Consider the following 26,080-nt stretch of genomic DNA (forward strand, 5'->3'; position numbering starts at 1 on the left):
ATAGTGTTCGACTTCGCCTCTTACTCGCACTTAATGATAACACAATATCAATTAAAATAACGACCGATCAGCTGTGGGTTGTTTACGTTTCGTTCTGTTTACCAGAGGTGGCGCTATTATATTGTCCAAAAAAGTACTTTCTTGTTTGTATGTTTTTGGTCACACTAGTTAGTAGCTGGAACATCGATATATCGATACATCGCCGATGTTTTTTCCAGTTACTAAATTCGGCAGCCCTAACACAAAGTCAACTCAGATTGTTGTTAATTTTAAAAGTTGCGTTCGAAGCGCGCGGATCGTTTGTCGGTTGAGCGGAAAAGATCATCGAAAAAATTGATGCGCTAATTCGAAATGCGTGTGTAAAATATTAAGAGAACTGTTTTAACGCGTTATCTTGCGCTCTCGCTGTGTGTTTCACCGTTATATACATCATATGCTTGTTTTATTTGTGTAAAAAGATCCCTAAGCAAAGCAGATCAAGTGTCAAAATAAAGGTACGAAATACAGTTACAAGCGACTAATATGAATATGAGAATTGACAAACAAACAAATAAACCAATATTTGTGCCAAATTAAGCGCTCGCTTTTATTGTTCTTTATGCCGGATATAAACAACACAGCTTAGCTTTCAACTTGTGTATTTGTTTGCATTTGGTTAATGCTTGTGTTTGTGGTGCCGTTTTTTTTGTTTTGCAAAGAAGAAGAAGCCCACGCAGACGCAGCGCTGTTTTCTTTCCTCTACGCCCCCAATTTCGCCAACAACGCGACATTTAATAAGACAAAGAGATTAAGAAAGTGCAATAAAGTGAGCGAGACAGCAAATCAACATGTGTGCCGCCGCCGCCGCCGGCAGCAGCACGAATGGAAATTGCATTGATATTGACCGGCGGCGCTAACGGCGCATTGTTAATCATTGACAGTTTAACTGGTGTTATGTGAATTATGAGTGTGTGTGTGTGTGTGTGTCGCCCTTTAAGGGCGTGCGTGTGTGTGCGCAGCCAGGTAGTCAGCCCATTTATTTACCGTTTATTGCCGTGGTATTATACTATTTGTATTTATTTATTGTGGATTTCCTTTGAGGCGTCATTCAATTGTGGAAATCCAAACGTATTTCCGTTTCTTGCTCAGCGCATGCGCAACACTCTATGGAAAATTGTAATGGAATTTAGCGCATTGAGTAATTTCCATATGTAAAATTTAATTAATTGCTGACGCGCCCGCGCTTAAGTCTGAGCAGCAGCTGTTGAAAATATGTTGGAGAAGTCTGCTGTAAAATATGCACACAATAAAAAAAAATTAAAACGCTAAAGTGAAAAGTAAAATATTTAAATTAATTTAGTTTGTTTTGCTACTATCGCCAAATTTTTATTTGTATATGTATTTGCATTTATTATCTTTGCAGTGCCAAAACGTAAATAAAAACTACGCAACTCAAGCCTGAATAAGTGAGATGATATAATTTTTTTTAAAAGCCCACACGTAATTGAATTTACGTCGTTGTTCAAGTCATTGTCGGGACTTGAACTAATTTCGTTAAATATAAAAAACAAATTTTTGCCAACTCTTAATTAAAGCGAACGCTCATACTGACGCTAAACTAAATAATTGAAAAAAAAAACACAATAACAAATTGTTGCATGTTTAGCTGAGGGAGATTGAGAGAGTCGATGTAAAAATGTGCCACAAACAATTGTGGCTATTGCCAATGCTGCTGGGGGCGGCAATGGGCGCCACACTTATTGCCAAGGAATATCGCAATGCGGGTCTCTTCAAAGCCAATACACTGATGGATATGGAACTGGATGCGTCCACAACGTTGGACATGGGGGCCGAGAAGCCAACCAGCAGCAGTGGCAGAGCTTCTATATCAAAGTTAAATGTCGATATGGATGAGATTTTGGCGTTCAAGTCGGAATCATCGGTGGTGTTGCCGGGCGTGCAGCTAAATGCAGGTAAGCTGATATAATATTGAATATTATTTAAGAAATAAATAAAGAGTGAATAAAGATACAGCGCTAGACTTTATGGGTTTCTATTTCAAGTGCTGCTTATCAATGTCAGCGCGTCTCTAGATTTTGTTCACTTGGGGTTTGGGTTATTCCTTATGTCCGTCCCTTTGGCTTTTGAACCGACACCGCCGACAACTGAGGAAGTGTTCACTTCAACTCCAGCTCAAGCCAAGTGCCAGGTATGCGCGCTTATCTAAACCTTATCTTACAACACTTTTTGTCGCTCCACTGTCGTCTGTTCTGTCTTCCTCTTGTTTATGACCTGCGCCTTGGTCTGGCATCATATTTCAAAAAAATACAAAAAATATAATATATTATACGAACAAGTGCATTTGTTGTCTGCGCCTTGTCTGTTTCTGTTTGTATTGTGGCTTTTGTTTCTCCACACATCATTCTCCCTATCTCTCCCTTTGCCTTTTGGCGCTCTTATGGTAATTCAATCGCATTGCCTTCAATTGAACGCTGGCTGGCTAGATGGATGGATGGATGGTTGGATGGATAGCCCAGCTGGCAACCAGGATGTCAACCGCAGCTTCAAGTCTTTATTGCTCAATACGCATTTGCTGTTGTTGCTGTTGCTGGCTGCTCTTCTGCCTGCCACAGCGCATCCGCTGCTTAAATTTTCTTGCGTCATTATAACGAGATTAAAGTGTAATCACTGCCACAGACGTGTGCTGGCCATGATTGTTGTTTTGCCTCTCTTATTACACTCACTCTCTCGTGCAACGTGCCACAGGCAGAGTCCAGAGTCAGAGCAGAGTCTGCGCAGCGAATTTCCTGTAGCCAGTGAAAGGGACTTTGGGACTTCTTTTTTACCTTTCTACATTTGTCAGCAGTCAATTCTTGCTGCTCGTTTATTTAAATGTCATTTAAGCCACGCTTAAGTTTATGTCTCTTGCTGCGTTTCTGATATTTTTATGACGAACATTTATGAGCGTGAAAATGAAAGTACTTTCGTCAGTTGTGGGCAGCTGGCAGTGGAGAGCGACGATCTCGCCAGTTTCAGTTTCAGGCCAAATGAGTAAGCCGAATGCCAATTGTCTAAGTTTAGAGACGGCAGCAGACGTTGGCACTCGAACTATTTAAACGTTCTGCGTTTTATTTTTCGTCTTTTCTTTTAGATTGGGCTACCTGCGCCAAAAAGCGGCAAATGCTCTCTTTAGGCAGTTTTTGGAGTTTGGAGTTGGAGCCCAAACAGATACCGAGTAGCCATAAAAATTTCTGCAAGGCACGCAAACTTTGGCCCTGGACCAAACCAGACCTGTTTCTTTTTTAGTATTTTATATATATATATATATATATATATATATGTATATCTTTTCGGTGGGTACAGTGCGCAGGAATTGCCATGTTGGCGAGAAAAATCTTAGCAGGAGGCTTAGCAGCGAGCTCTGTGGCACTTCAACTCTGCGAGCAAAGCAAGCGATGTATTTAGATACGTTGCCCAAGATACTTGGAACTTGTAGCCTATATAGCTATCTCGCTTGCACACTCTATGTGTGAGTCTCTATGGTAAACAAAGAGCAGCCGACAATCGTAAAAACTAAACGTTGGCTGTATTTTATGAGGCTCAGAGACAGCGTCTCCCAGTTGGTGTAGATCAAGTGCCAAAGTCAGACATTAGATAACAGCACTAGGCAATGCAAATCTGCATATATGGCTAGCTAGATAAAGAGAAACAACAGATACATACAGCTGCAAAGGTCGTTGAAATAAATCAAGACACTCAGTCAGTCAGTCAGGTTGGGCAAACGTTTGCATTGCAGGTAGCAAATCGAGCACGCCATTGAACTGACAGCAGCACAAATGTGCGAAATATCCCACAGTGCCAGCGCATCCCTGTGGATGCAACAAACAGAACGGGTGAAAGATAGACAGAGAGAGAGAGAGAGAGACTAGAGTTAACGCTGGCACGCTAATTTGACGAAAGCCCATTTCATGGCGTTTTTCCATATTTCATGCCATTCGATTCGACACGCCACGCCGGCATGCCACACCATCCATGCACCTTGCACCTTGCACCTTGCTACAGAGTCGTACGCATATTGTATCTACGTATCTTACAGGTAGTTTTTAACACACTGCCTGCCACATGAGCTCGTCCGCTCCTCCGCTCGTCGTTCTTTGCTGTTGCCTTCCATTGTCTGTCTATCGTATCTGTTGCTGTTGCTGCTGCTGCATTTTGTTTACACCTTTTGCAAAAATACAATAACAAGCACAATAATATTTTCCGTTTTGTTTGGCTCTGTTTATTTAAGCGATCGTTTGTTGTGGGCTATAATTATTTGTTTTTATTTTACATGCCTGCAAATTGTGCAAGAGCTCAACATAAATTTATTTATGCGCACTCTATTGTGTTTAGAACTTGAAAGAAACTGTTGTTGTTGTTTAAATTGCAAATATATTTGTTGAAAACAATACTATTAAATTATAAAGATAGATTGAGATTAAGCACGCATAAAACAGTTTTAAAGTGAGAGTCAAAGTTGAGTTTGAAATTTGCATATAAAATTTCTAACTCTTAGTTTCTCGTTTCGCTGCGCTAATTTCACAATTCATTGCAAAAATATACACCGCGAAAAAAGATGCAGCCTTAATTGAAATTTACGAAATGCTTTGTAATAAAATATAAATTATATTCCATTTGAAACTGAAGCATTATATTAGACTCTGCGGATAAAAGAACAAAGATAAAATCAATTTCTAATCAGCTTCCAATATCTCTGGATTAAAATTAAGCAAAGCCGCTTACTTTTCTCTCTGTGTACTCTTCGATTCTACATATTTTGCTTGCGTTTCTTCTATAATCTTTAGTGCGTTATTGTCTTCGATTCGTATTGAACTTTCTAAACGCCTCACCAAATAGCAAATAGGCAAATTTTGTGTAGATTTTTATCAAGCGCATAGCATTGTTTGTTTGTTGTTAGCGTTGTGTTGTTGCTGCGGCTTGTGGCAAGACAAGACAGGCGAACAAGCTAACCACATGCCGCACAACACAGCCAACAATGGCCAACAAGTGCAACAATTTGAGGCAACAACAAACGAAATGAAACCACCTACGTTGCCAGCAGCAGACAAAGTGCAGCGCACAGCGTAAATCTCCATAAAAAGAAAATACAACGAAAAAGCGCTTTTCAAATAAAAAACTACAGGTGTCTGGCAAATGTATTTACATGTGGCAGCTACCACAAGCAGTTGTCACCCACACACTGGCGGCAGCAAATCGTTAAGACAAACACACACTTGAAAGTTAGAAAGAAAGTGCCAAATTAACAAAAAGAAAAGTGAATGTTAAGCAAAAGCTTAAAGCGCAACAAAAAAGAATTTCATGACACAAGCAATTATATTGTGTGGCAGCGTGGGTGTTTTTCACTAAAAAGTAATATGAAATGAAATTATTGTGTCATATTTTCGAAACAAAACAAAAAGCCAAAGCTATAAATTTGAGTAAGCATTGGGCTTTGCATATGCGGGCTATAGAACTTCAAAAAAAAAATGAAATCAGAATGAATGAAGAAAAGCAAATGCAGCTGCTGCAGCTTGTTGCATTGTTTGCTCATTATGTCTGGGTGTGATGCATTGAGTGCATGACGAGTTGACTGATTGACTGCAGAGCCAGGCAGTGCTTAATTGAAATAGAAATCACAGACATTAGTTTCAGCTCCAGATGTTTCAGCTCAGCATGTGAGTAACATTCTCCTCTCCCGCTCTCTTTAGCATACATCTGTTATACACATGTGTGTGTGTGTGTGTATGTGTGTGCTGCTGACATTTGAACTCTAAACCGCAAGCGCTCAGTGCAGCATGCAGCGGGGGCATGTTGCATAAATAAATAAATGCTGACCTAGAAATTTTGTATGCTTTCTTTTTTCTTTGCCTGCTTGCTTAACTTTCAAGTTGATAATTCTTTTTATTGATTATAGTTGTTGTTGTTGTTGTTGCTGCAGCCCATGCGGAAATCAAAGTTTGACTGTTGTTGCAGCTGCAAATTGCTTCCGCGCCTGCTGCACAATTTGTCATGGCAACACCTTTGGGCTGAGAGCGATCAAAAAACAGAAAAAAAAACAAAACTCCCACTACTAAATGCGCAGTGCTTGCTGCTTGAGCATCAACGATAAATGATCAAAAAGCCAAAAGCCGACAACGACATAGCCAATAAACAGTCAATTATACTACACACACACACACACAGACACATAAACATACAAGTGCATATAAAAATTAAATGTTGGCCCCGTGCCTAGACCTGCAAGCGTTCAATCAATTCGTCAGCTTTAAGCTGTTTTGAGCAGCTTTATAAATTACGCAAAACTCGCCAGCAGGCGCAACAATGAATCAAAACAACAACAACAACAGCAGCAACTACTAACTACTACTACTATAGAAAATTTGCATTTTCATTGCAGTTAATTTGCATTGTTGGCAGTCCAGACTCACCTTGGCTAATGCAAAAGTTAAGCAGCCTCAGCCACAGCCACGTTGACGCTTAATTTATGGCAATTTAATGAAAATTGCTGCTTTTGTTAAGCGATCGACTACGAATGTGAGAGCTTGCCACATGTGGCAGCTGTTGCGCATCCATTCATTTGTATATTATCGGCTACCGGAATTACAACAGCAAATTTTTCACACAAATATTTGTTGTTTAAACAAATGCAACTAAGCTGCTTAGTGCTTGTCGCAACTTTTATAAATTCCACAAATATTTTGACTATAAAAATTGTATGTTTGTGTGTGCGTTTATTTCGTTTAAACATTGCCCAACACACAATTAAGTGTGGCGACATTTCTTTTTGCTTTAATTTGTGCGCTTGGAGCTTTTAAGTTGTCAATGCCTCAAAGTGTGGCACATTAAATTGTTACATTTTATTATTATGGCTCTTTAACTGAAATATTTGAGCTTTTCTTTTTTGAAGCGCTTTTTCATGTTCTCAACACCTTAATCTTTATCTACGATCTCTAGGCTTAACTATAATATTATGTTAATCTCGCCCCACTGTGCCCAGCCAGCCAACCAGCATCTCAATTGATTGAAAATTATTGACATGCTATTGATTTTTTATAGAATCTTAGGCGTTGCCTATTTTCCTATATAATGTGTTTTGTCATATTTCAGCTGCGTTTGATATTTATGCAGTTACCGTTATCGACGCCTATCTAACGGCACACCCCACCCCTCGCATTTCTTGCTTGTTTGCATACGATTAAAGCTAAGCTAAGCAGGTGAACGAACCTCTCCACACACGTCTCCGATGTCTTTTTTCTTTCAAAATAAACATTTTATTGTTTTTGAGTTTTTTGTTGTTGTTTTTTTTTGCTCACTTGTCTGTAGACAGGCCATAATCAAATGTTATTTATGAAATATAGTTTTGTATAATTTATACATATGCTGTGTCTGCCATGGAGCCAGGGCCAACGCTCAATTAGCTAATGATGCAGCAACAACTGACACTGAGTCTGACGCAAATTATAGTTTAGTCTGCCAAGGGCCAAAATGCTAAAAGCTAAACACGCTTAAACATCTTCAGTCACAGTCCGAGTTCGAGTCCGAGTCCCAGTCCCACACTCGCGGGCATATAATTAACACACACTTTGCCAAAATACTCAAAACAATAAGCGTCTAAAATTCTATAGCCACGCATAAATCTCAAGTGGAAACTTTCACCCAATTACAATTCGATATGATGCATAAATTCTGACAGACAGACAGACAGACAGACACCCACTCACCCGCACCTCTTGAACCACACAAAAGTGTTAAAACGAGCATTTCATTTTTATAGATTTTTCTTTTCGACAAAATGTGTGTTCACATTTAAAAGTTACAACCTAATTAGCCGCGGCAACATGCTTTAGAAATAGAAACCAGCCCACAGTACCTGGCAAGAGAGCCAGACCCAGACCAGGCCAAAAGCCGCTACAGAACACATGCAAACCTAATAAATAGAAAGCAAAGGCAAAGGCATAAGCAAAGCCAACAGGCGAGGGTGGCTCAAGAAATAATGAAGAACAGCAACAAATAGCTATAAGCTATGGAAAATATATTGTAAGCTTTATATATAAAGTAGTTCACTTTAATTAGTGAGTAAGTTAGGCAAATGTATAATAGTTATTTGGCCAACGCTGTAGTTTCTGCTTTGTATTATAATTATTATTAATTGGAGTAAATGTGCGCTGCGACCTAAAAGATCTATAGTTTAAAGTTCCTTGACCAGTCCTATTTTGTGCAGAAATGCCAAAATTTGTTTCCAGTTTCTTATCTTATTAGTGTCTAGGGTGTGGGTCCCCAACTGGATAAGTCTTACTCTGAAAAGCGCTGGACACTCCTCCAGTAGCTGTTCTGGAGTTGCGTCGTGCTTCTTCTTTGTAAGTTCAGATTAAAAGTCTCAGTAGTGAGTTAGTAAGTTTTCACATCAAGATTTATATAAAGTTGACTGGATTCAAATTTAGAATAATCACAAAATTCAACTATTCATAGTCTTATCAATTAGTCTAAGTAGTCAGCAAAGTTAACTCCAACAATTGTTAGATCGGCTACATATAAATTTATTAATATAAAGTTTATATTAGAACAGCTATAGCTGCCAAACTGTTTGAGCTACCCACTGTCTATTTAATAGATAATTTAATGTGTGTGTATAGCTATGAGCTGCATGTTGAAGATACTCCAATATCTAGTCGTGCGCAACGCTTGTCCGCAGCATGTTCAATCGCCACACACACACAGCTACACACACACACACACACACACGTGTGTGTAGTTGTTGCTGCTGCTGGCTCAGTCGAGAGATCTACAATGAAATATCATTAAAAGTGTGTAACGCTGTTCGGTCTACGCAGCTTTCTCGATTTGATATATGTTTGTCATTTACAGTTTTGTTCTTGTGGCAAGGTGCGAATGGACATGCTGCTGCCCATGTCGTGTTCTTGTCTTAAATGTTGCTTAGCGCCATAAATCGCTCAATTTAATGTTATTGCTGTGAACTAAATATAGTTTGGAAATGATAAAACATTTATCATCTATAATGCTTGAGCTTAATAACAAATTTGCCGACATTCCTGAGGTTAAAGCGCATAAAAGATGAACGAAAACTCATTTAACGCTATGCGAAAGTTAAAGAGACCGCAAATAATCGAACTGAATAAAGAAGAAGCAGCAGCAACTTTTGCTCTTGTGGCTGCCACACAATGGCAATGACACTTTTATTATTTTTTGTGTTTATTTTCGGTGCGTTGACATTCATTTGCTTATTGGGTCTTTTGTATGCTGGCCATGAAGTCGTTCGATATGTGTTTTAATAACTCCAGCGGAGCTTGACCACTCTTGGCCATGTGCGGGCGACGTGGGCGTGTCTAAGTTAAACTAATAGAATGCATTTTTCTTCAATATGCCGTTAGTTCTGAGTCTGTCGGCAACATAAGTCACATTAGGCGCACTCATAGCCATATCAAATTTCGCAACTGTTGGCCTAGTTAATTGATTGGTTGCCTAGCTCAGTGGCCTCAAGCTCAAAGTCAAAGCCGCTTGCCAGCTCAAAAACATGCGCAACGCCCGCAAGTGCTGACATTTGTTCAGTGTCACGACTTTACCAACAGTCGAATAGACAGTCGGACAGACAGACAGACAGACAGACAGACAAACTTCAACTTACAGTTGTAGCTGTAGCGAGTTTCTCAGTTTGATTGCAAGCCGGCAGTTTGTTCTATGTTAGCAGTTCGTCAGTCGCTTAGTCAGTGGCTGCCACTCACGACACGACACGACACGACACTCCAGCCAGCATGTTGCACAGTCTTAAGCTTGCAGCATAGACCAAAGGCAGGCAGTCAAACTTTCTTTGCAGTGACAGCAGCTTAGCTTAGCAGCATCCTCATCATGATGTCAATGCTCTTTTGCTGCTTCTGCTGCTGCTGCTGCAACAACAGGCGTGCAGCATTGTTCTGCTGCAGGAGTTGGCGGAGTTGCTACTTCTCGATTTTATCGCCGATCTCTGCAGCAGCAGCTTGCGGTACTTGGGCTGGCAGTTCAAGAGTCAACAGCCCCGCTGCTGCTCCTCACTGCATTTTAGTTCGCAATGTTTGCTGCTTTTGTAAATTAATTTAACATGAACTCGCAACTAATTTGGCCAAAGCGCAGCGCATCTGCGCTCTTGATTTGTTTGTATGCCCCGCATAAAGTTTCATTAAAACAATGTGCGCTGCTTAACATTTTTTTGTTGTATTTTTTTTTGTATTTGTTGTTGTTGTGGCCAATTTCTTTATGGCTTCATATGGCTGCCAGACAGACAGCTGCAAGTTTTCGGCGGCGTTTTAAAAGCCCCAACTTGACTTCTTTGCCAAGCGCTTGTGGCTTTTGGCCAAAAAAAAAAGAAACAAGTTTGTCGACCAAAACTGGTTCTCAGCGTAGAAGAAGAAGTCAAGCTTCTCAAGAGAGTCAACCAGAATTTATTTCTAAGCTAAGCAAATGCGACTTTATCGACGAACAAATAAGAAACAAACGCTTGGGAAAATGCTGAGGGCGCTGCGTATCAATTAAAGCACATTAGGCTTAAATAAACTTTGTCGCTTAAGCTCAAGTTTGTGCCGCGGCGGAAGTTTTTTTTAAGCTCAGACGTGCCGCTGCGCAGACGCTCAGCATTTCCGCTTGAGGCGCAGCGACGCAGACAATAACTCAACTAAAATTAAATGCATTTAACTATCAAAGAATAAGTTGAAATGCAAATGAAATTCTCATTAAATAAGAGCAGCGTGTCTAGAGGCGAAATAAATAAACAAACAGTTGGGCGTGCAATTGTTTTTGTTGCACGTAGCAGCAAGTTGTGGAGTCAAGTTGCAGCAACACACACACACACACACACACACACACACACGCAGAAGTGTTTTATTTAATTGTGTGTGAATTTAATATGCCAAACATTTAGCGCATTGTTTAAGTTTTAAAAGAAAGCTGCTGCTGTTGCTCTTTTTAATTAGCATAAGCGGCTGCTCTTAGTTTCTGCTGATTAATGCTAACACATTATCATATTTAAGTCGCAGTGGCTAGTTAGACAAGCTTTAGCAACAGTTGCAGACAGCGCGTTAATTTTGGCTTGGCCGGTTCTTGAAAAAGCCGCTTTTGGCCAACTACATTTCAATTTAGCTGCTTGCCTGTTGCCACTTGCCATAATTGCGCCAGTTTTTAGCCGCAGCCAGCCTGCCAGCCAGCCAACCAATTGCTAATCGCGCGATCTTGACTTTTATCTTATAAATACGCCACAATTTATGTTTGCTTAAGCATCAAGTGGCAAATGGAGAACCGTTAAATGCCGCTGCCACTGCCTTAATTAAAGCAGCGCCCCTGCTGCTTGCCACTTACAACAAAAAAAAACTTGCTCAATCACTAGAGAAATTCAATTTAAACAAAAAACTCTTGGCAACATTTGACATTGAATGTGGCGGCAGCGGTTGCTTCCTCTCTAAAAACAACAACAATTTACATTGAGTGTTGTAATATTTTTTTTTGCCATAAATCAATTTGTTTAGGCTTCGCTGGCCGCAAAGAATTTACACTAGATTAGAAGCTATGATATATATATATATATATATATATATATGAATATTTCGCAATGATATCATAGCCTTGCAATCAAAAAGTTGCAATTAGTATAAAGTGCTTATTATTTATACAATGGGAAAGTCATGCAAATGATTAGAGAACCAGTTTTGCATGTGATGATGCTTATGACTAAGCTTCAGTTATATATACACATATAGCTTTATCCACTGTTTGTATAGGAAAAACGCTGAGAAAACTCTTGGAGTGGCAATGAACTTGTTAAACAATTTGATGGCTCTTTGTAGGCATTTTGTATGCCAAAAGCGTTTCGGCTCTTTCAGCATAAGAAATGAGCACCAAACATTTAAAATATCAAATGAATCATTAAAGCTACAACTTGTTATAATTGTAGCCTCTGACTCAGCAGCAAGTTTTATAAACTTTTTATTATGCAAATAGTTGCAGCCAAAGCTTGAGCTTAGCATAAATAAAAGCTCCAACTACTAAAGTATTTAGTTTGTTTTTAGATTCTTTTTTTTATTGTTTATTTACGAGCAGTCGCTCTCGCTCTCTCAAGTATCAACTGGCAACTGAACTCGAGTTCAAGTTCATTCTAAGCTGAAATGTAATTAAAATTATTATGTCACACAATGTGCGCTTAATGACAATTAAAAAAACACACACACAGTCACACATATGTAGCCTGATAGTTCAATATGTTTGTCTGCCCCAGAGGCGGCAGCCAAAAGTTGCGCAAGCAATTTGAAATATTTATTTATATTTATAGCATATAAAAATCAAAATTCATGTAATGCGTTTTTGATTGAGCAGCCTGCGCACGTTTTTCTCAATATTTCAATATACAAAAACTTAAGCGCCGCGTGAGTTGCCAAATGCAGCAACGTTTAAGCATAAACATTTTTATGAATGAATAGTGCTAAATTGGCTCAACAACAACAACAACAGTCTTTTGATGTAATAACAATTTTCGAAGTCTGTTTTGCAATTTGCAAATGATTTGACGCTTTTTGACATTGTCAGCATTTTGCTGTTGACCCCAAAAAGCGCCAACGGGCCAATGTGACTTTTATATTTTAAATTGATTTTGATTATTTCTTCAACTTGTTGAACTCAATTAATTAAGCGTAGATAACTGTATGTGGGTGTCAAGCGGCCAATTGCCCAGACTGCTGATCAGCAGCAGAAATAAGTTGAAGGCGAAATCGCTTTTTGGCCTTTGCAATTTTTTTTTAACTCAGCCTATAAACTAAAGGTACTTTGATCTCGCTACCAGGTAAGACAACAACTGTAGGACTGACTGTCTACTTGTATGCATGGGTGAGCTCTCAAGTAGCCATAAAGCTGCTGCAGCTGAGGCACTTTTTATGAGCCAAGTGCCAAAAGCATATTCAAATGAAGTTAACCAAAACCCAAATCCACAAAGCCCAGGTCCAAAACTAAAACCAAAACATGTGTCAGTCATGTCAAAAGTGTCCATAAACCTCAACAGCAGACACAGACAGTGGCAAATAGAGTTGGGGTTAAGGTAAGCTAACGAATACTCTAATCAGGCGTGAAGTAGATTTGATTTAAGCCAAATGAAGTTATGCAGACAAATGTGAACTAAATTCAGTTACAGCTTTTCTTTTGAATTAGTTCATGAACAAGCATATTGCTCATTGAACTCATAGCTCGATAATATATCGTTCCTTGATTGCAAAATATTAGATTGACTTAGCTTTAACTTTAGCTTTATAGCTAGATCGATTAACTGCTGAGCCTAATGAGCAATGCATGTTCACTTAATGAACTAAACAGCTCACAGCTCCAAGCTAGAACAATTGAACTACAAATCTAAACTGTGCCTTTAAGCTATGCTTAAGATTTAATCGTTAGCAAGAGCATCTAATACACGCTCATTTTTAGTTCATGTTAGCAAACTTTCTTATGAATTCATATGCATTTGTTCGCTTGCACTTTTGGTAAAGCATTTCGCCGGAATTGCATTGCCAAATGCAGCTCCAAAAAGAAAATTTTGTTATTGCTTTTTCTGTCTTTATGTGTGTTGAAAGCGCTCGCTGCGCAGGTTTTTTTTCTGAAAAACTTGCCAGCTTATCAAACCCACGAATCTTAAAAGTTTGGCGTCTCTTCCAAGCGCCGCCGGATATTTCATAATCTTGCTCGTTCGGTTTACCAAAATTAAAATGTTACATTTATGAAAATGTATTATTATGTCTATCGTAAAATGTCATTGAGTGACAGTTCGCTTCCCCCCTAGACAAATCTCTGCACAAATTCGTATTTTGACAGTGACAATTGCTGCTGCCCACCACTTTAGGCTGCAGACAAATTTCCCTCTAGCCCCTACCCCTTCCCAGCACTTGGCTCAACTGGCCCTGCGCTAATTTTTGTTGATTTAAGCAGCTTTTGATTGCCGCTACGTTGCACATTTAAAACGCAACGCCAAGCGACGCCAGCGCCGAGTTAATAAATCAAGTAAAATTGTAAATTTTGTGCATTTACGGACTCAGCTGATTGCAATTATTATTTGTAGTTGTAGTTGCCGCTGCCTCTGCTGCTGCGATTCGTGGTCAACTTCCGCTCTGCGGCGACGCATGCGCCAAGCATGAGGCGAGTGGGTGGGCGAAATGGGGCTAGTAGAGCAATAAATATATTGCATGCGGTGCACAGTGCACAGTGGAATTGAAAGTTGCACAATGCTGTAGCGAAAAGAATGCAGAAGTTAAATACAGAAAGCAAACAGCACTAAATTTAAACATTAAAATTATGTGCAGTTAGTAGTTAAATTTGGCAGTAGTATACAATAGCATATATTTAATATATTTAGCAAATTTATATTATTTAATATTTTGTAATGCTTAAAGCTTTTGCCCCACTGTTCTCACGGTGCGCACAAGTATTGTAATACTTTTTTCTTCGTGGGCCGTTCACTTTGAAAGGCCGTTGCAACTGCAGTTGTTGTTGTTGTTGTTTTTGGTACTTAAACATTTTCGTATGCACTGGTTCTTTACAGGCATTTTGTTGTTGTTGTTGGTCTGTTAACATTTTATTTTTATATTTTGTTGTTTTTATTTTCGGGTAATTAAAAGCAACGTTCAAAGTGCAACTGCAGCGAGTTGCAATTACATATGCTCAAACATTTAGCTTTTGTGCTTGCCAGACAAGTGTGTTGTTGTTGTTGCTGTTGCGCGTAGGTGTTTCGATTTACAGTCAGGCACTGAGAGCTAATGGCATTCGCAAAGCGTTTCTGTAACAATAGTTTATGCACATAGTGTAGACACGCCCAGCAAGCAGCGTTGACCCAAAAACAATAGAGCAATAATATATAGTCAATATATAAGTAAATGCATATGATTTGCTACGCATTGGGGCAGCCAGCATCATTAATAAGTTTAGACTAGAAAGTTTCGTAATGCAGGCGCGTGAAAGTTGAAGCTACACTTTGACTTCATTATCAGCATGTAAAGCAAACAAAGCAGACAGCGCAGCTGAAAAAGACTTTACCTTGAGCTCAAACTGCCAAAAATCACTCAAGTGTGTGTGTGTGTGAGTAGTCGATGCATCTTCAAGACTCTATTGGAGGCTGCTGCTGCTCTCAAGTGTTTTTGAACTCTTTGCTGTTTGTCTGACTGCACTTCAGGCTGCAAGTTTCCAGCTCAAGAGCCACTAGATGTCAGCACACACACGCACACACACACACACACATGGATGGAGTGGAGCTAGTGCGTCTGGTGGGGTCTTTGGCTCTGGCATGTTGCAACAACGTTGCGCGCTGTCTACAACAATCAATTCGCGTTTAAACACATTTTATTGGCGTCATCAAATTGCTCGTTTTTCTCTTTTTTCCGCGGAAAATCCGCGAACACAACTTTCCAAAGCCTGCGCTTAGAATCTAGCTTAAAATGGACAATGCAGGCTGCAGCTTGAGCTCATCATGGCCATTATTATCATGGCAGCCATAAATAAATAAACACACACAGACTGAAGCTGGAGCTGGACCTGGTCGTTGCCCGCATTCTCTCGCTCACTGGCATGACAAAATCCCAGGCCAGACTCGAAGCTAACTGCAGTTCCGCAGTTCCATAATCGTAGACAGTTCCATATGCTTTGCCGAAAAAGCAAAATTAATTGTTCAAGCACACCTTTCAAGGAAGCCAAGACACACACACACATATCCACATATGCATGTGTGTGTGTGTGTGTATTTTTGGGTGCACGATTTTAAACATATTTCTGGCTTGAGCAGCACGATCCAGTTGACGCTGCAGCAGCAGCAACAGTCTGTGGCGACATTGTTGCTGTTGCTGTTGCTGCTGTCGTCGTCGTGTTGCAGCATTACTGCTGCTGCTGCTGCTGCCGCTGCCGCTGCGTTGTTGTAAATGTTGTTTCTATGCTTTATGGCAGATTATTATCAATTTTACTTTAGCCATGACAACGAATATTTTTCTTCTATTTTTTTTTCAGCTGTTTGACATGTGTGAATATATGCGGGCTAAGCTCGCAGACTAGCCCAAGTGTTGCCAAGTCTTTAAACAATTAAAAGTTGTGCAAATCAAACAAACTTTAAATAAACATGTGTACTGCGCCGTTTGGCTTTTGGCATTTTGATTAAATTGTTGCCAGCGGCAGCAGCAATTTGCAAATATTTGTTTTCGAAAGACTTTGGCATCAAGTTGCAGTTGCAGTCAGTCTGACAGTCAACTGGGCATAATTATGCAAACACACACACACACACACACACTTATGCAGTTGCTGCTGCTGCTGTTGTGTGTGTTGCTATAGAATTCGGTCAAGTACTTGCTGCTGCTGCTACTGCTGCTGCATGCAACAGTCTGACAGCCTTGCTTTAGTTGCATTTGATTTGATTTGTGTGACATGTTGTCGCTGTCGCTTGGCGCATTATTGACACTGCCACAGCCGTTGTCAGTCTGCAACCGTTGCCTGCCCCAAAAAATAAAAAGCAACAGCTTTCTACGCATTTGTTACAGTATGTTGTTGTTGGATCTGGCTTAGGCCCACGCTTATCATTTGCTTAAAATTTAATTACTGCGCCTGTCAGCCGCTGCTGTTGCTGCTGCAAGCCACGAATATCTTTAATGAGCCGCCGCCACACATTGGACTGACCTCAAAAAGAAAGTTGTGTGTTGTGTGTGTGGCAGGGCGAACTTCGTACCATGACGTTGCTCATCTGGTTGCTGCCACAGCAGCTACTACTGTTGACTACTGTTTGGGCTTTAATGCCATCGATCAATTCGTATGTTTGCATTGAAAGTTTGCTGCAATTGTTAACTTGCTCTTTTGTTATTTGTGCGCAATTATTTGGCTATTGGACGCGAGCGTCTCTTTGTGGCATTATCAGCAAACTACTTTCGCCCCAAGCGTCAATTACCATTAGATACAAATGTATCTACATGTGTGTGTGTGAGTGTGTGTGTGTGTTGAAGGCCAAGCGCACATTTTTTCGGCCATTAAGCAAACGCCTGCCGCACTGAATAAATTCAAATTAATTGATAAAACCGGACAGCAAAATTATCGTCACACTTTTGGTTTTTTTTTTATTTTTTTTTGTATTGCGTGCAATTGCATTTAGCCAAACAATTTGCTGGCCACAAGCATTTGCAACCGTTTGTTGCATGCCACATTGCGCAAGTTCGCGCAGCCACTCACAAGCGTCTCACAAGCTGAACCGGTTCGCTTAGCTTAGCGCGTGTGCAGATTTTGTCGCATTTTTTGCAACGCCAAGTATTTGTTTTCAACAGAGTGAGAGAGCGAGAGCGCGAGCGAAAGAGAGAGCGAGAGAGAGTCATGTTACTATTGCCTGCAGCAATGACTTCATTTGATGTAACCGCCAAAGCATTTGAACTTTTGGCTTTAACCATTTCAGGCCACAGCAGTTGCCGTTGCCGTTTGTCCATAGCCCGTTGCCTGTTTGCCGTTCACCCACTCGCCCCAGGGGGGCATGTTGTTGTTTTTCTTTTTTCTGTTTTTATTTTTTTTTTGTACGACATTTCGTCATGCTAATCAGCTTGTGGCTTAAGCTTAAGTCGCTCTTTGGGCTAATTGGAACTTGCTTAGCGCAAAATTCCAGCCTAATGAAGCTCAAGATAAATGCGTTGAACTATTTTACAGCTTAAGCAACTTTAATGTGTCGTAATCTGACTTTTTGCACCACTGTGCTGGCTTATCATTGCTCATTTATTTAAATATTGTTATAGCTTTGCTGTCAATTGTTGTAATTGCCAACAAAATTCAATGGCAAAGTCGTTGTCGCCCTGCTCTGTAATTTGCAATTGATTTACTTGTTCTATATCTATATATATATAACTGCGATATCGTTGGCGCGGCCTATCGACAAATTATGCAAATGACAGTGGGACGAGAACGTCACGCTCTTGCGCCAAAGTCAATTGGCAACAATTGTGACATTGTTTAAACAATTTCCTCAGTGTGTGTCGCTCTGCTTGTGTGTGGGCCTTGCAACAACAACGGAGCGATCGATCGGCCGACCACAAGGAACTGCTGCAACAATTAAACTCAACATGCATTAATGTCAAGTTATTCGCCAGCTACGCCAGCAATTATAGAGCCTAAGTTGAAGCAATGGGGCAACGCATGCGCACTCAGCAGTAAATTAACAAGCAACAAAAGCAACAGCAACAACAACAGCAACAACAGCTGACAGCTGCAGTTGTAAATTTGATTTTTATAGCTGGCAAACATGTTGGCAACTCGCTAAACAAGTTACAACTGTCGCCAAGCCGCGCTTGCAACAGCTTGATTAACAATACTTTGTTAGCTGTTTAGATTGATTAGAATTTATGTATCGAATACACAAAATTAAGTAATTCTTCTTATTTTGTCAGCTGCATTTTAATTACATTTTGGCACAATAACAATAACAAAAACTCCGAATACAAAATGCTGTGCAAATTTATCATATTCTGTGGACTGTTGTTATGTCTGGGCCTGTCCAGCTACAAAATCGTGACAATAATGACAAAACAAACGGATGTTTGAAAAATCGACAAATTTTAAATGAATTTTTTTGTTGTTTGGGCTTGAGTTTTGGTTTTAGCAGCAACAGCAGCTCAAGCAGCAATTTATCATAAGACAACAACAACAATTTGTATAGAACTACTTATTTATATATAATGAATGTCTGACACTTCAGTCTGCAAAAAAAGAAGTAATTTTTATAATAAATTGTCGCTTGCAACTGCAGCAAATATTAAAAAAATATTGACAATTAAAATTAAGGAATACAATAAAGCAACAGCCAAGCCCCAGCAATTCGAACTCTTGACAATATATAATTTATGTATAGGCGCGTATAACTTTAAATTTATTAAATTTATAGAGTTCACGAACTTTTGGGCTTGGGGCAAAAACAAAAAGAAAAGACAACACAGTGGGTGTGTTAAGAAAAGTAAACAGCTGCTGATGAAAGAAAGTTGAACTACATAAGCTGAAAAGTCGCTAGTATGAACATTTATGTTATGCCAAAGATAATTCAATAATTTGCATTCGATTTTTATATAGAAATTATAGCTTTATATCTGTTTCAATATTATTACCGTTAACATTTACAAATGTGAAAAAGAAAAATTAACTGTTTGGATTATAACGACTACATTAACGATCAAATTAAAGTATTTAATATGAACACTCGTTTTGAACTTTACCAAGTGGAGAACATACTTTTCAGTCATACTGTCACATGATCGTTACCAAAGTTCTTTACTCCAGCTTTGCTCTGATCTGCATTGTTGCTGTTGTTGTTATGGGCGCCAATTTCATTTCTTTTTTGTTATAAACGCCCAATTGCATGTTTGCATGTTGTGCTTAGGGCGTACTTAAGTACCGTTATTTTAATAAACGTCGCTTGTGCATGGCACAATTTGGATTCCTGTCTTCCTGGCGCTGAGTTGAGTAAAAGTTTTTTCATTTTTTAGTCGCTTGCCCTGCGAAGAAAGTCAAGCAGTCAGCAGCAGCAGCAACAACAACAACAACAAGAAAAACAAAAGCAACGCAGCTAAACGGGAAAAAATACACAAAAGGCAAGAAACGAGTACAAATTGTTGATATTTGCAGAGCTGGCAGAGCTAAGCTAAACACGTTGCGACGAGTTCAAAGCATTTGGCCGTTAAATTATGAAGCACACTGTGGCAATAACAATTTGGCAACGCCCCCGCACGCTACAAAAACGCTTTGAATTTGTTTAAAACATTTGGTTGAAACTTAGTGAATGCCTAATTGACAAACAGTGCGCGTAAGTGCCACGCCCCGCAAACAGACGCACCCCCCACCAAGCGCCATAGACAGTAGCCGAGCATTGTTCACTACATGGCACTGATTTTATTCGATATCCAATTTTCAATTTCAATGCGCGACTCATTGACATGAGACGACCTTGTAGCTTCAGCTTCGCCTGCCCCACTCTAACCAGTTCAATTATCTATAACAATCAAGCATATATAGCCTACATATATATAGATACTTTATAGAACTATGAGCAGCAGCATCCATGCGTGTTTCATTTGCTGCGCCATAAAATTAACGCCTAACCCAACGTTTTGGCGATTGAGCGATAAACTTTTTATTATAATTGCTGTTGTTTTTGCTTTTTTATATTTGTTTTTGAGTGAAAGTCAAAGCTGTTGTTGTTGTTTTTGTTGCTGCCTAGATAATAAAAAAGTAAATACCAAAAAATGCACATGCTTATGGTATAAGCGTTAATTTACTTGCTAAAAGCCCATGAGGGACTCAGATTCAGATTCTCTGAGTCAGCAGCAGCAGCCACAGCAGATAGAAAGTTTCAATAATTTTTGTTATTTATGTTAATTTGTGTGTTGTCTGTCTGCTTTGTGCTTAGGTTTGTTTATATAGTTAAAGTGATTAGCTGGCGTTTTTATGGCCAGCAAATAAATATAAATTGCTTTATGAGCATTCAAAATTGTTATAGAGATGTTGCCAGCTGCTTAAGTATGCCATTATAAAATCAAAACAGTTATCTACCGATATGCATTATATATATCAATGCAAATGCAGCGCACTATAATTTGCAGCCCAAGGAGTTCGACATTGACAGCAGGGGCCAATGTTGCATTTAATAAGCAATTATCGTTGATCAACTGTTCGCCTCCCCATTTGGGAGTTGGCTACACGTTTGTGGGCAAAAACAATATCAATTACGAGCTGTGATTGCGACTGATTATCCGCAGCAGCTCTTGCATGGGAATTGGCCAAGGCTATGAGAGAGGACTGCCGACTGTTGCTGCTGCTGCTGCGGCTGCTGCTTCGGGGGTTGCGTCTGATTAGCGCTTAAACAAGTTAATGCCATTGATGAGAACGATGCTCAGCTCAGACTAAGGCACAGGCACAGGCACCTGAGCAGCATGGCAATCAATGGTAGTGTACGTGGTGCAATGCCTGCAGACACACACACACACACAGACAAACAAAGTAAAGCAAAGCAAGCAGAGACACTGTCGAGACAACAACTTTAGCTCAAGATAAATGGGCCAGCTGCTGATCGGACAACGACAACACCACCGCACCGACAAGTCTTGTGGCATTGCTGCTTGGGAGTCTCATTGCGTTGTTGTCGTCGTCATGCTTTGCAGTTGTCAATGCGACTCCGAAAAAAAGCTTTGATGTCGAGCGACAACACTTTGGGGCTGGCTCTCTACATAGTTGTTGTTGAACTTTCCCAGTGGACGTGGACGCCCTGACTTCCTAGAATATGTCGCAGCATAGCTCTTTGTTTAGCCAACACTTCATATGTTAATGTTGTTGCTGCTGCTTAAGTTCAAACAATTGTCGTGTTGGTTTTACCTTGAATTTGAATGCTAGAAAAACATTCGACGCACTCAGCTAGAAGTTTGACAAACTCGTGTGTTTGTCATTTTTCATTTTTCAGCTTTTGTGTTTGACAGTGTAATTAGCTGGCCAGCGATGACTTAATTTGTGCCCATTAATGCTTTAGAATTGTCTGTGGGAGCGCTGTGACTTGTGTGTGCTTGCTATGCAAATGAGCAGCAATTATGCTGATTGAACACAGACCTTCCACCTCTCAAACTCAAACTAACCCAATTTTCAACTATTTGTTGTGCTCTCTTTACAGGCTGTCCCGTCACCACCAGCTCGCATTGTCTGCGCTGCAACAAGGCTGGCTGCATCAAGTGTCCACTGTACTTGGTGACAGACACACGCCAATGCGTCGAACAATGCCCCACCGGCTACCTGGATCAATGGTCAGCGCATACAGAGTTTATGGGTCGCGTGTGCGTGCCCACTGGCTACTCGGGTCCTTTGATGGCGGCGCTGGCGGGTCTGCTAGGTGGCTTTCTGGTCTGTCTGTCGCTCTTAGCGGTGGCCGTGCTGCTGGTGCGCCGCAAGCGTCGGCGCAAGTCTGTCAAGCAGAAGCTCATCAACGAGAGTACGCTGGACCGTGCGGACTTTATGCGTCAGCTGAACGAGATGCGCCCCAATGCGGAGTACTTTCTGGCCATGTTGAATGACACACGCCGGCAAATACGTAAGCTCTATCTGTCTGGCGAAGTGGCAGCTGCCAATTCGTATCGTCCCATAGTGCGTGATCTGGCCAAGCTGCTGATACTGCTGAACAGACCCATCGAGCTGATACCTACGCCGCCGCATGACTGGCCGCGTTTGTATGCTTGGTCGGAGCAGGCGCTGGAGCGCTACAAGCCGCAGGTTGGCCAGCTCATAGACTTTTTCCAGGCCAACAGTGGCGGCGCTGGCCAGGAGGTGATCTACGCCGCGCCCGCCAAGAAGCATGCTGGCCATAGCATCTTTAGGCAGCAGCAGACAACGCACACGACCAGCAATCAACTGGGCGTGGATCTGCTGCCAGGAGATCGCAATAGCAACGCCTCGGCGCAGCAGAAGTTGCATCTGTTTGGCTCGCTCATCAGTCTGCATGAATTCGAGGAGCCACGTGCCTCAGATCCGTTCGGCAGCAGCTTCAACACGCTGAAGAGCGGCAATCTCATATCGGATCTCAACGCCAGCTCGCTGTGGCTGGAGGACGAGTTCTACAAGCTGGGCTTTCGACCGCAGGACGAAATCACGACTGAGCTATAGTTGGCTGCATTTCAATGTGTCACAAATTAAACTTAAAGTATTACAACTAGCACAAGCTAACGACGCTACACCGCAGAGACGTGCAGCGTGCGTGCAGCAGCAGCAACAAGTTGAGCACATTCCCGGGCATGCCATCGAAACTGAGACGCACATTTAGATACGAGTCGCTAAGTGTTAACGTTTAGTTTAGTTTAGTTAAGTTAGTCTAGAGAGCGGCGAACTAGTCATGTAAAATCACAGAGAATAGGAAATGAATTGAATTTTATGGATTTTACAAAAATCGCAACAATCAAGTAACGAACAATATTCAATTAAAGCTAAACGCCTAGTACTCGTATACTTATAGTAACAGTAACTACTAAAATTATGATATTTATAGCCATAGCTTAGCATTACAGAGATTATACTGCTTAGTAAATACATTATAAATCTACACATACAAATTACATACAATAAAATGTCTTGCCTGAAACGGCACAATTGCATTGCATGGCGTCTGTCTATAAAACTAACAACTAACATTTTAGGCCAACGCTATGGCTCCTCATATTGCCATAGTATGTCGGGTTCCTGTTTAATGGCAATTTCCGCATGTCATGCCTTATCACTGACGCCTTCACGTTGTGCCATTTTCTGCTGATCCGTCCATTTACGCTCGTTCACCAGCCGCGACAACTCACAGGCATCGTAGCCAATCAACAGCTTCAGATCGCAGTCGAATTTGTAGGCAAAACGTTTACCCGACACCTTGGATATCATGTCACCATCGTAGTAGTAGCGCAGCGCACGCGATAACTTCTCATAGTTCATGGCAGGCTTGTTCTTCTTCTCGCCCCAAAGGCGCGCCACGCGATCCGGATCGCTCAGCTTAAACTCGCCATCGGTGCCCACCCATTCAATAATGTCTGTGTGTTCGCTGTCGGTGAGTATCTCTAACAGAAACTGCCACAGTTGCACCTGTCCATTATTGCCAGAGCCAACGCTGTTGTAGTTGTTGGGACTTTGCGGCGCCGGTGAGTTTTCTCCAGCTGTAATGAGATAATAAACTTAGTTCAGCAATCAACTGGCTTTTAACTTTTAGCAACTCACAGTCATTCCCTTTGGCGCTTTGATACGATTTCCTCATAATGCGCTGCTCGAGTCCTGCATTACTTGTGGTGGCAGTTGTTGCGCCGCTTGGCTTGGTCGGTTTGGGTTTGCGTAGCTCTTCAGCCTGCTTATGGACTACAGATACAAAGTTGCATTCCTTTAACAGCTGCAGATGCGTCCAAAAGACGTTTCCCGGATCGCGTGGCAATTTCCGACTAAACCATTCATGCGTCATGGCACATAGCTCTTGGCCATTGATGCACCAGTCATTCATATTAATATCGCGCAGCTCAAACTCCTTGATGGCCCATTCAAGCCAATGAGATACATGCGCTTGTGTCCATTCACTGACTGCTTCGGGTATTTTGAGTCGTGCCTGCTCGCGCTTGAATTTGCTATCGAGCACCCAGTTGAGCACTGGTTTGGCCACATCAACATCCGTCTCTTTGTCCTCGTCCGTAACATCCACATCTGCTGATTCCTCCTTAATCTTGCGCTTCTTTGCGGCTTTTATTGGACTACTGGGCGGCGAACTCTTGCAACTGCTATTTGTTTCCTGAGCGGCAGGAAGCTGCGTTGTGTCCTCCAGCGCAATTGTAGCCAACGCAGCTTCAGTGGGCTTCAGCACATCGGCAATATTAATTTTCTTGCGTATAGTTTGTATTTGAACATTGATCTGCACCAGACCCTCGCCCTTAACACACTGATCGACAAGATTTTTGTGGGGTTCCAGCTGCAATAAAGTAAGTATTAATTAGAGCAATAAAAATGTGAAACTGCCAATATTACTTCTTGTGCATCTTGCAGGCAAAATGTATAATAGTTTAATTCCACGCCAATCTTTTGTTCCACAAGTCTTCTGCATAGACAATGAAAGAAAATTATGATTTTTAAACGGATTTACACAGCTGTAAGCACTAACATACTTAAGTGTACTAAGCGGTTCTCTAATGTCCATGTGCACAACAATAATGTCGTCTGGTTCATTTTCCACATCATGGCCGTCCTCATAAATGTTGTTCTCTTCAAATATTTCGCTGGCTATCACTTCCTCTGTAAAATACAAGCATATTTATAGTCAGAATGTACAATTGGAATGCATTGTCTGAGCAGCTTGTGCCTCGTAAATCGAGCAAACGTTCGTCACAATGTTTTGGTGAACTTCATGTAAGCACCACAGGTGGTGTGTGTAAGTACACAAAATTTGTTGCTTTCTCTTTCTTTTCTTATACTGCGTTCATTTACAACTCACCCAGGCCACCGCCAGCAGTCAGCCGTTGCATTAATTCATCCGAAAGATCATTGTTGCTATCCATTTTAATTTGTTTATAATTTCTGTAATGTTTTGTAGTGCTTCCAAAAGAATCGATGCCGATAATATCAATGTTACCAGATCGAACCAAATTTTTGACTTAAATTTAGATGTGAAAATTATCGATAGTTGGTTCAGTCGATACTGCGCGCAAATTGCGTGTCGTAGCACTCAGCTTTTTACTGCAAAAGCGCGCTGTTTAAATGCAATATGAAATATATGAATGAATATATGTATATGTATATGTGTATTTCCTAACTTTTTTAAATATACATTCATAGTTATTGATTCTGATCACTATGCTGTTAGGTTAAAAATTCAGTACAATGTATGTGAATGGACACACGATGAGGCTGCTGCTGCTTCACTTAATACGATTAATTGATATATTAAGAATAGAAAAAAAAAAAAAAATTGATTCTGATAATATTTATTGGACAAATCATATATGCGAGTGTCCATATATAAATAAATTTACATGTTAACCTTCAAAAATTTCTTTTGTCTACTAAATTGTTTATGCTCACAATTATTATAAGAATTTACGCTTACTGCAAAGCAAATTGACAGAAGCATTTGATTCATAAAAAAGCAATCTTCACACCAAAGCTATTGATATTAATTAAGAGCTCTACATTTATTGATAACCATAAACGAAATGCTTCTCAAGTCGCTCACTTTTGCAAAGAACACTACAGTGATACACTTAAGAATGGAATTTGCAGTCACAGTGAAGATGTTTGTTTAAACGCATTGAGGAAGTGCATGGTTTGGTTATATACATTCACAAGTGAAGTAAGCTACTTTAAGTTAGATAGAGTGTATAAGAACCTTTTCTGCCTAGTCAGTCAATCAGGCAGTGTGTCAGACAAACAGAGACCAACAATTGTCGTTGTCAATAACGTCTAAAAGAGACAGAAAGGGGAGGCAGACACAGTCAGTCAGAGTGTTAACTAATTTGTCGACACTTCAAGTGCATAGCGCACTTGTTACTACAAACGATTTTTCATG

The 26,080-nt window shown here is 40.5% G+C and overlaps 2 protein-coding genes across 2 annotated transcripts; one reads left to right on the forward strand and one right to left on the reverse strand.

The window, feature by feature from the left end:
• The first annotated feature begins 286 nt into the window (after positions 1–286).
• LOC108604277 lies at positions 287–23,153 on the forward strand. Its single transcript, XM_017993679.1, has 3 exons — positions 287–494; positions 1,403–1,952; positions 21,686–23,153. Exons 2-3 carry the CDS (start codon positions 1,676–1,678, stop codon positions 22,666–22,668), a joined length of 1,260 nt encoding a protein of 419 aa, XP_017849168.1. The 5' UTR covers positions 287–494; positions 1,403–1,675; the 3' UTR covers positions 22,669–23,153.
• Positions 23,154–23,243: 90 nt separating this feature from the next.
• Positions 23,244–25,301, reverse strand: LOC108604276 (DNA-binding protein Ets97D). The gene is made up of 5 exons (XM_017993678.1): positions 25,010–25,301; positions 24,684–24,810; positions 24,547–24,616; positions 23,758–24,490; positions 23,244–23,696 (listed from the first exon to the last, which is right to left on the reverse strand). Exons 1-5 carry the CDS (start codon positions 25,071–25,073, stop codon positions 23,263–23,265), a joined length of 1,428 nt encoding a protein of 475 aa, XP_017849167.1. The 5' UTR covers positions 25,074–25,301; the 3' UTR covers positions 23,244–23,262.
• Positions 25,302–26,080: the final 779 nt, after the last annotated feature.

Source organism: Drosophila busckii, chromosome 3R (genome assembly GCF_011750605.1).
Source record: "Drosophila busckii strain San Diego stock center, stock number 13000-0081.31 chromosome 3R, ASM1175060v1, whole genome shotgun sequence".
NCBI lineage: Eukaryota > Metazoa > Arthropoda > Insecta > Diptera > Drosophilidae > Drosophila > Drosophila busckii.